Source organism: Lipotes vexillifer, unplaced genomic scaffold (assembly GCF_000442215.2).
Source record: "Lipotes vexillifer unplaced genomic scaffold, Lipotes_vexillifer_v1.1 scaffold178, whole genome shotgun sequence".
Taxonomy (NCBI): domain Eukaryota; kingdom Metazoa; phylum Chordata; class Mammalia; order Artiodactyla; family Lipotidae; genus Lipotes; species Lipotes vexillifer.
In genome coordinates, this window is record NW_006775603.1 from 4,870,386 (window position 1) to 4,882,055 (window position 11,670).

At 38.3% G+C, this 11,670-nt stretch overlaps 1 protein-coding gene across 1 annotated transcript in view; it reads right to left on the reverse strand.

Annotated features, from left to right (window-relative positions):
* HPGDS (hematopoietic prostaglandin D synthase) overlaps window positions 1-11,670 on the reverse strand; it is a 29,566-nt gene that overhangs the window by 16,684 nt on the left and 1,212 nt on the right. Inside the window, exons 2-3 of the mRNA XM_007450025.1 lie at window positions 5,736-5,828; window positions 325-434 (exon numbers count right to left, since the gene is read on the reverse strand). Coding sequence (XP_007450087.1) covers window positions 325-434; window positions 5,736-5,828 — 203 coding nt within the window. The remainder of the gene's footprint in view (window positions 1-324; window positions 435-5,735; window positions 5,829-11,670) is intronic.

Below are 11,670 nucleotides of genomic sequence, written 5' to 3' on the forward strand. Positions count from 1 at the left end.
AAAAAAAAAAAAAAAAAAACTATTTAAAATTTGTGAATCAAAGAAAGCCATATTTACGTATCCTATAGAAAATATGGAGATATATAAATCCTAAAGAAAGAGCTAAAAGTGTTAAAATGAGGGTTGCATCTGAGGAAGGGTTAATATGAAGAGGTAAGGCTGGGAATCACTGTAGTAATTTGTTTAAAACTTTTTAATATAATTTGATATTTTAAAACTAGATGTATGTCTTACTTTGATAAAAAGGAACTTTTAAAAGCACCTAACATAATGTTTGGCAAGTGGATATGATTAATAGCAGTAATAGCAAACTGATCACATTACTTTTATATCTTGTCTTCTCTCCGCCCAAGGAAAACGAGACATGAAATCGTCCAATGTGTCCACGACTGCATCAACTTGACATTGTTGCAATTCTGTTTTTCCAGCCAAATCTATGGAATAGAGACAGGCCATTTTATGCCCAAGAATATACTCAATTTATTTTACTATAGTAAAACTTTTTAAAAAATAGGCAATATATTAATATGGTTCAAAAATTCAAAGCAATATAAAACAGTATCCAGTGAAGACTAACTTCCACCTCTGACCCATTCACTTCATTTTGCTTCCTTACCTACATACCATATTGGTAACCATTTTCATTCATTTATTTTGTATTCTTCCATTGTTTCTTAATGAAAATAAGAATAGGTATCCCACTCAAAACGCACCTCCCCCATATATCCTAGAGGTCTTTTCTTACAAGTCCCTTAAGGGCATCCTTGCTCTTTTTTCAGGTACCTGGCATTCCTTTAAGTGGAAGTGCCACAATTTATTTAACTAGCCTCAACTGATTAGGTTTGTTTCCAGTCTTTTGCTAGTGCAAGTGATACTACAATAAATAACCTGTACATACATTATCATTTATCGTGTAGAAAGAATTACTGTTACATGTGCAGATAATTTTTTGTCAGGAGCATTTGTTTGCTTCCTGGGAATTATAAGTTTAAAATAATAGAAGTGTTGTTTTTTTTCTTTACTGCCATTCACTGACCATTGTTTTGCTAAGGAATCATTCTAAAATGATTCAGTGTAGAAGCATTCTAAAATAGGTTGCATTTCAGCCAAGGGAACTGTCAACAAAATGATATGACAATCTACTGAATGGGAGAAAATATTTGCAAATGATATGACCGATAAGGGATTAATATCCAACGTATACAAACAGCTCCTACAACTCAACATCAAAAAGACAAATAATCTAACTAAAAACTGGGTTGAAGATCTGAATAGATATTTTTCCAAAGAGGACATGCAGATGGCCAACAGGCACATGAAAAGATGCTCAACATCACTAGTCATCAGGGAAATGCAAATCAAAACTACAATGAGATACCACCTCACACCTGTCAAAATGGCTGTCATCAAAAAGGACACAAGTAACAAACGTTGGCGAGGATGTGGAGAAAAAGAAAAAGGGAACCCTCCTACACTGTTGGTGGGAATGTAAATTGGAGCAGCCACTGTGGAAAACAGTAGGGAAGTTTGTCAAAAAACTAAAAATAGAACTACCATATGACCCAGGAATTGCACTCCTGGGCATACATATGGAAAAGACAAAATCTCTAATTCAAAAAGACACATTCACCCCAATGTTCATACCAGCATTATTTGCAATTGCCAAGATAAGGAAGCAACCTAAGTGTCTATCAACAGATGAATGGATAAAGAAGATATGGTATATATATATACAATGGAATACTACTCAGCCATAAAAAAGAATGAAAGAATATTTGCCATTTGCAGCAACATGGATAGAATTAGAGGGTATTATGCTAAGTGAAATAAGTCAGACAGAGAAAGACAAATACTGTATGATATTAGATATGTGGAATCTAAAAAGTACAATAAACTGGTGAATATAACAGAAAAGAAGCAGACTCACAGATATAGAGAACAAACTAGTGGTTACCAGTTGTGGGGGGGAGAGGCAATATAGGAGTAGGGGATTAAGAGGTACAAACTATTATGTATAACATAAGCTACAAGGATATATTGCACAACACAGGGAATATAGCCAATATTTTATAACTGAATGTAACTTTAAAAATTGTGAATCACTATATTGTACGCCTATAACTTGTAACTTTAATAAAAAATAAAAATATAAAATAGGTTGCTTTTGTACAAATGTATAAATTTTCTAAAAATCAAGGAACTGTATATACTGACAATGGGTGAACTGTATGTAAATCACGCCTCAATAAAGCTGTTAAAAGTGAAAGAAAATGCCTTAGTAATTAGCGTTCTTCTGTAAGCTATCTATATTTTCACGTGTGTGATGTTCAAAGACTGATTCTTCTTTCTGACCTTGAGAAATCCCTCCGAATTGTATCATAAGGTCTCTTCACTCATTTTCATCCCTACTTTGACTTCCACACTCAAGGCTTCAGCTGTCAATTTTATACAGATGACTCATTCAACATGTTTAGTCCTAAATTCCAGAACCATATTCTCAGCTTCCCTTTTTTTTTTTTGCGGCACACGGGCCTCTCACTGTTGCGGCCTCTCCCGTTGCAGAGCACAGGCTCCGGACGCGCAGGCTCAGCGGCCATGGCTCATGGGCCCAGCTGCTCCACAGCATGTGGGGTTTTCCCGGACCGGGGCTCGAACCCGCATCCCCTGCATTGGCAGGCGGACTCTCAATCACTGCGCCACCAGGGAAGCCCTCTCAGCTTCCTTTGGGATAGTTCTCTATGTATCATTTTGGGTCGGCCGCAACTGGGGCTACAGCAGTGAACAAAGGAGATCAATTCCTTGCCTGCATGGCACTTACGGCTAACTGGGAAAGACAGACAATGGAAAGGATACTGCAAGTTAAGGAACTTTTTCTTTTAAGAAGAGGACGAGCAAGAGGATAAGGCCAAGGAGCTATGGGAATAAGGAACTATGTCCAGGTGTCGTCTGCCTGGCCCTTACTCTCCTGCTCAAATAGACTTCCCTCCACATGCCAGTATGTCTTCTAACCCTAGGATGATTCTATCTTCACAAACTTTCTCATATTTCCCAAATAGGCACCCCTGCAGTCATGCCAAACAAAGTATGGCCAGAATAATCTTCCTAAGCTCATAGCCATGGTTATGTTGCTTTTCCAGATAAAAATTTACAATTGAAGTTAGACAGAGAAAGACAAACACTGTGTGATCGCACTCATATTGGAATCTTTAAAAATTACTGCTAATAACTAACTCATAGATACAGAGAACAGATGGTTACCAGAGGCAGGAGCAGGGGTAGGGGCAGTAAAATGGGTGAAAGTGGTCAAAAGATACAAACTTCCAGTTAGAAGATAAATACGCCCTTGCGATGTAATGTACAGCATGGTGAGTATAGCTAAGAATACCATATATTTGAAAGTGGCTAAGAGAGTAGTTCTTAAAAGTTCTTATCACAAGGAAAAAAATCTGTAACTATGTGAGGTGATGGATGTTAACTAGATTTACTGTGTGATCATTTAGCAATATATACATGTACTGAATCATTATGTCATATACCTGAAACTAATGTAATGTTATATGTCAATTATATCTCAATTTAAAAACAACTCTACAGGGGCTTCCCTGGTGGCGCAGTGGTTGAGAGTCCGCCTGCCGATGCGGGGAACACGGGTTCGTGCCCCGGTCCGGGAAGATCCCACATGCCGCGGAGCGGCTGGGTCCGTGAGCCATGGCCGCTGAGCCTGCACGTCCGGAGCCTGTGCTCCGCAACGGGAGAGGCTGCAAGAGTGAGAGGCCCACGTACCACAAAACAAACCCAAAAAAACTCTACAATTGTTTAAGGGATGACATTAATACTCTGGCTCTTTCTTACCAGAATCTATTTTTCCATCCCTTTATCTTTCTGCTTCCGCTCCACCCAGCAAATTTTGAAGTTCTTTTCTTTTTCTCCTGCCATTTTTTCTGTCTGGAATGTTCTAGTCCAGAGATTCTCTAAGTGAGTTCCATGGACCAGCTGCATAAGCATCATCTGGGAAATTGGTAAGAATGCAAATTTCCCACCCTAGGCCTATTGAATCACAATCTCTAGAGACAAGGCTGAAAAATCTGTTTTAATGAGCCTCAAAGTGATCCTGATGCACATAAAATTTGAGAAACACTGCTCAAGTCCAAATCTTTCTCTTGAAATTCTAGGTGTCTTTTCAGGCTCAACTCAAATGTCATTTCCACTTCAAAGTCAAATTTCCATAGTCAGAAGTCATCTCCATCTCTTATATTTAGCTATCTATCTATCTATCTATCTATTTATTAATTTATTTGGCTCTGCTGGGTCTTAGTTGTGGCACACAGGATATTTTTAGTTGCAGCATATGGGATCTTTGTTTTTTTTTTTTTTGGTTGCTGCATGTGAATTCTTAGTTGTGGCATGTGGGATCTAGTTCCCTGACCAGGATCGAACCCAGGCCCCCTGTACTGGGAGTGCAGAGGCTTAGCCACTGGACCACAAAGGAAGTCCCTCCATCTCTTTTAAACTTCCAAAAAATTTTGTTGGCTGAAATGTGTTAGTGTGACACAAATTTTTGTATTTTTAACATACATACATTACTTTGGTCCAAAAATGAAGGTCTAGTAATTATGGCCCATTTTATTGGTAAGATAACCGTGTCTCTGGCTTCCTCGGTGGCGCGGTGGTTGAGAATCTGCCTGCCAATGCAGGGGACACGGGTTCGAGTCCCGGTCTGGGAAGATCCCACATGCCGCGGAGCAACTGGGCCCATGAGCCACAACTACTGAGCCTGTGCATCTGGAGCCTGTGCTCCGCAACAGGAGAGGCCACAACAGTGAGAGGCCCGCACACCGCGATGAAGAGTAGCCCCTGCTCGCCGCAACCAGAGAAAGCCCTCGCACAGAAACGAAGGCCCAACGCAGCCAAATTAATTAATTAATTAATTAAACGAATTAAAAAAAAAAAGAAGATAACCATGTCTCTACAGCTTGGATCACAGTGGTTTTGGGGGTAGCAAAGAGGGTGTCAGTGTCAGGAGTGGGACATGGTGATTCTGCAGATTATTTAAAAAGAAAGGGGCTTTAAAAGAAGCCAAATGTAGCCTTTCACTCAAAAAGAGTGTTACGAGAGTGTGAGGGGAGAGAGAAGACAGCAGAGCGTAAGATGGGGAAAGGCACCAGGCAAAGATGAGAACTAAGTTTCCCTTATTACTCTTCATCTCATCACGTTAGTGCATGCGCTAAATAAGCAATCCAGTAGCCAACTACCCACTCAGGAGGCCTCAGATGGCACTTTATGGAGGCAAAGAAGACTCCCCTTCTATTTTTTTTAGCATGATTAGGATGAAAGACATTGGGTACATGATTTTAATAGTATGAGTCATTTCAGCCTCCCTATGGCACACGTATTTCCCATTAATTAATCTTCTCTGATAACCTGTGATATGCATGCTAGCAAAAGTTTGGGTTCAGACACATCTGTCTAATTTTTCAGCTAAATTCCAATAAGGGATCGAGGACAAGGAAGTGTGGGGCAGGAGAGACTGCAGGCAGTATAAAATTGTCTAGGGAACTCAGGGGAAATTAAACTGGTAGAGATGGTATATTTATACTTCTCTGGCACTGAATCCCATTCTCCTTTGCACTATATTTTAATCCCATTCAGTAATAACGTTACTTAATGAATATTGAATATATGCCATGTGTTTTTATTTCAGTTATCAAAAACTGTGCACACAATAAATATATTACCTGTATTTTTGGTCAGATATCTTGCTATTGCTAGGCTCTGGTGAAGGTTCAATCCATTGACTTCCAAAATGGGAATTTTGCCAAATGGAACAGCTTAAAATAAAATGAGCAAAGAATCAACTTCCAGAACAAAATCAAGTTATAATACTTCCATTTTACTGATAATTGTGGAAATAAAACATGATAGTAACGTTACAGAATTCCTGAATATTTATTCTAGAAGGGACATTAGGCATCCTCTAGTAGAATCTTTACATTTTACAAGTTTAAAAAAAAGAGAGTTGTTAGAAAAAGAAACAGACTCACAGACATAGAGAACAAATGAGTGGCTACAAGTGGAGAGAGGGAAGCGGGGAGGGACAAGATAGAGGTGGGGGAGTAAGAGGTACAAACTATTAGGTATAAAATAAGCTACAAGGATATATTGTACAACATGGGGAATACAGCCAATATTTTATAATAACTATGAATGGAATATAACCTTTAAAAATTGTGAATCACTATATTGTACATCTGCAACTTATATAATATTGAACAGCGACTATACCTCAAATTTTTTAGAAAAGGGGAAAAGAAGAGTTGTTAGAAGAGCTGCTATAGACTTAGTGACAGAACTGGGTCTAAACCCCAAGTTTACAGTGATACTATCAATATATATTATATATTATCTCACATACTTACTATATAATTTTTTTAAACTTTTAAAGCCTTGTTAAATTTTCAGTCCTCAGAGATTACATTAATTATTCTTTAAAACCATAGTCTGAGGAATATGAAGAGTTTGATATTGAGTTATGATAAGGAACTTAGCCAAATTCTTATTGATCATTTGAAGTATATAGTAAGTGACAAGCATATTTGTACAAATATAGGACAGACTCATAGCAGGTGTATTAATATTTATCTGTAAATCCTACTTTGTTTTCTTATCTAAACCTATTATATTTTTGTCAGAGAATAATTTATTATTCTTCATTATAGAAAAATTCTAAGTTGAAGATAAATAAAAATAATTCTACCACACAATGATAAACATTTTGATATTTTAATTGCTTTCCCATATATATATCAAAACAAAATCATAATGTATATATGTTTGTAAACCACTTTTTTAATTTGATAATACCTTTTAAAATCTTTCTAAATCAATAAAACATCATCTTTTTTAAAGCATACATTTTGCCATATGAATTAATCACAATTTTCCCAACCAGTGCCTTAGGTTGGGACATATAATTATTTTGGAAGGAGGGAAAAGAATAAAGTGCCACTCAGAATCCCACGACTGTAACACAACTACTAGAATCAACCTTCAAGCGTCTTTCGTATGCACTGAATAAGTACAAGATGAACTACAGTTCACATCAGGAATAATAACATCTTTGAACACTTACCTAATAAGTGTGCTAAGTACTATTCCAGGTGTTTGAGATACTGCAGTGAGCAAAACAAAGTCCCAAATAAAACTGATACAAACTGTGATGCCTTATTTGAAGCAAAGTATGTAATCAAGAGGGAATTAACATGCCTGACATTTTGAGGGTTGCTTCCTTTTGTGCTAGGCATTGTACTAAATATTTAACGTGCCCATTCAGTCTTCTGGTACTTACAACAACCCTATGAAGTAGGTATTAACTACCATCTCATTTTATAAATGAGGAAATGAGATGAAGAGAGGTTATAGAAATAGTCCAGATCACACACCTGGTAGAGGTGAGAGCCAAGTGAGAGGTGAAATCCAGTTGAAACTCTTGCTCAGCTGTTTTCCAGTTCTAAGAGCCATGTTTTTGAAAGACATTAAAAATCAGAGCAAGCCCAGAGGATAGTATCCAAGCTAGAGAGGGTCTGAAAATCACATGATATGAGGATTGGCTGAAGAACTTCTACCACTCTTTACTGAAGAGGACAGAACAAATGAAGTGGAACATAAAAACCATCTCCAATATGGCATAGCTATCAAATGGAAAAAAATCTTACTTATTTGGACTATCTCTAAAATGCAGAATGAGAACCAAGAAGAAATTTTTAAAGGGCATATTTTAATTAATTAATTAATTTTTTGGTGGTGGGCTGCGTTGGGTCTTTGTTGCTGCGCGCGGGGTTTTCCCCGGTTGCAGCGAGCGGGGGCTACTCTTCGTTGCGGTGTGCGGGCTTCTCATTGCGGTGGCTTCTCTTGTTGCAGAGCACGGACTCCGTAGTTGTGGCTCGCGGGCTCTAGAGCGCAGGCTCAGTAGTTGTGGCGCAAGGGTTTAGTTGCCCCGCGGCATGTGGGATCTTGCCGGATCAGGGCTCGAACCCGTGTCCCCTACATTGGCGGGTGGATTCTTAACCACTGCACCACCAGGGAAGTTCTAAAGGGCATATTTTAACTCAAGATGAAGAATAATTCTGTTACCTTTGGAGCTATTAAAATGGAATGTGTTTTCTTATGAGGTGGTAAGCTTTCAGCTACTGGAAGCATTTTAGCCAAGCTTGGAATAATTGCCAACAACTGGAACATGGGCTGCATCTAACAAGAAGAAATTTAAGAAGACAAATGCTAAGTCCTTTATTTGGTTCCAGAAAAAAAGAATTTCATGGTGTTGGAGTTGTAACTTAACAGGAGCACCTGTCAAAAAGCTTTAAGAGATTTAGTGGTGCTGAATGCAAGGCCTCAGTATGATATGGCTGCCAACATAGCTACTATGATCTTGGTAAAACGTCTTAGAAAAATGTCTACACTTGTGCCAGGAGTGATGATTCCATTCTGCTCTGTGCTGTTCTTATGCTTGCAGGCACAGGCACTACACGTAAAATAGCAGACAGAGTCTAACAGAAGCTTCCTCTACTTGGGTGGTGAGCAAACCCAAACCAGGGGAAATAAATGGAACACTCCAGGAAGAGAAGAGAGTTGTCCTTTGAACCTAGATGTGATTGCAGATCTCAGACAGTCCATAGGAAACAGTACCTAAATCAAGAAGTAGAGTCAGGGGTGGGAAGGGTGGACTGAATTTCACAATAATGATCAGAGAAACAATCAAGGAAGCTCCAAAAGTTGACATCTAAATAGAGATACAGGTAATGAGTTACCTAGGGACTCAATTCTGAATTCAGCCAAAGACCTTCCTTATCTTCAGAGCATTTTCATTAAACTGACTCTACTGCAATGGCTTTTTCTCTATGATGTCTTAAATTTACTAAATGTCTTATAATAACTGGATGTGAGAGAAAAAATAATTTGTTCTCCATGGATTAAAATGGTAAGTCCAAGACCAATGTATGAAAGCCACATGGAGATAATTTCAATTTGGTATAAGGAAGATTCTTTTAAGTTTTCTTCCCTCTTCTTTCTGTTCTCCCTTCCCAGAATTTCATGGAGATGTTGGACCTCCTAAACTAGTTCATTCTCAATTTTCCTTATCTTTTTTTCTCTTATTTTTCATTTTTTTCCTATTGTGCTTTCTGGGGGATTTACTTAGTTTTCATCATTTTATTGATTTCTTTGTATCCAACATTCATTTCCAAGAACTTTTTGTCTCCGTACATTCCTTTTAGATTGTATAGAATATCTTCTCTTTTCTCTGAGGATTTTATATTTTTGAACTTGTTTTCTTGCTATACCATCTTGACATCTCCAGAGGTGTTTGGTTTTAGGTCTGTTTTATATTAGAGACTTTTCTCAAATATGGGTTATCTTTTGACTTGCCATTACTATTTAAAAGGGCAAAGAAGTAAAAGCTAACTGGAATCTCAGTGTGCATAGGAGGGGCTTGCCCACAGATTGGGCTAGGCAAATTCATTGAGGGATCCCCATCTGTTCAGTATCTGTTAGACATTTTTCTTAGACTGATCAGCTTCCCCAGAGAGAATTCCTCCCATTTCCTGTGTGAGGGATATTAGCCTGGTTGCCATTGATTGTAGAGCAGGGGAAAGGGCTGTTGGTCCCACCATCTAGTTTCTAGACTTCTACTGAATGCCATGTTTACTATATAGCATTGTGTCCGAGACATGCCTGGTGTCCTAGAATCCTCTGGTCCATCCTCTTGAAAGTAATCTCTATGCTTCTTTCAGGGAGAGAGAGGGAACTTGTGGTCATACTGCTTCTTCATATTCTTCCAGGCAACCGTGTATCAGCTCAGCTCTTAAAGTTATCTTTTGCAACCAATTCCTGACCCTTTGGAGGATCTCTGGGGTGATTTAGCTTGCCTTCTCCTCCTCCAGGCTTATATTTGAGCATCACTGGTCTTAATGGTAAGTCACCTTACCATTCTTTGACTGGCTTTCTAGCTTCCAGAATTTTGTGCTGTCATATTCAAGGTTGATTTCTTTGTCCTTGGGGGGGGGGTGGTGACTTTTTTTTAAGTACTTTAATGTTATTAAAGGAGAGATTAAACACATGTGTACAATCTACCAGGTTTGACCAGGAAGAACATTTTAATAGAAATATCCAATGATATTCTAGATTATAGCAGAGGGCATGGTCATAGCGAGTTTCAAACACCAGAGAGCATCCCTAAATTGGACAGGAGATGATACCAGATACAATTTGTAATAGAAACTGCTTTTCAATATCTATTCTTTGCTTTTTTTCTCAAAGTAATAAAATCCTGGATTTTTAGCTGGGCAAATAGTTGTCCACAATAAAGTCAACGTTCCCCGGCTTCCTTCGTAGTAATGCATGACCACGTGACTAATTTCTTGCCAAACAGATATAACTGATGTGATGTGTGCAACTTTCTGGTCAGGCTGTTAAAAAGAAGAGGTGTGTTCTCTTCTCTCTTCTGCACTTTCTGTGAGTTGGAATATGGAAGGAGGGTGAACTGTTCACACTGTGTCAATAAGAACCCACTATGGGTGCAGATGAACAGAAATGAAAGAGCCTCATCATTGACAACATCGTGGGGCAGAAGTGCTATACTAACTTGGGCTTTTATGCAAAAGAAATAAATTTTTAACCTCTTTAAGCCATTTTTGTGTTGGGTGTATGTTAAAGCATTTGAAACTGTAGCTTAACCATCATTAACTTTAAGATCCTTTTCAATTCTAAGAATATGTGAAAACATTAAGAAAATGCAGTAATTCCATTTTTAATAACATAATGAAAAGTTAAGGTAGAATAGGGTATAAAGAATACAAAGAACTTATATCTAAAAACTAAAAGGCAGAATTTGTTATATGTAATACCTCCACAACTTGCTATTCATCTTGACTTATTTAATGGATAAATTTAATATTCACCTATTTTATGTCCACAGAAGCTCATGTACAAATTCTGATATCAGAAGAAATGCTTGGATATTAAAGGTAAAGTTTCAGAAGAACAGGAAATAAGATATTCTGTCCCATCGGAGAAGAGTTCTCTGATAAGAGAAAGAGTAATCACAGGGGCAATGACTTCAGAGAAACTCATGCTTCCAAAAGTCAAGTGGCAATACTTATTATGAATATGTCAGTTATCATGATATTATTTTTGTTGGCATTATCTAGTGCAAATAACTTGGGCTATAGTATTAGATGGACCTGTGTTTGAAAATCAGCTGTACCTTGCTAGGGCTGTGAACTTGGAAAAAATACCTAAACTCTGTGTGCTTCAGTTAATCCAACTATAAAATAGAAACAATAATACATCCGTGTTGATGTGCTAGAGAAATTAAATGAAATAGGGTCTGCAGACTATCCAGTTCTGATAGCCTACAAATGCTATATAGTTGTTTTCTTCAGCTTCATCATTATCTGAAATTTTAATAATCTAGCATAAAAATATAAATTTTAGGACTTCCCTGGTGGCGCAGATGGTTGAGTGTCCGCCTGCCGATGCAGGGGACACGGGTTCGTGCCCCGGTCCGGGAAGATCCCACATGCCGCGGAGCGGCTGGGCCCGTGAGCCATGGCCGCTGAGCCTGTGCTTCCGGAGCCTGTGCTCCGCAACGGGAGAGGCCACAACAGTGAGAGGCCC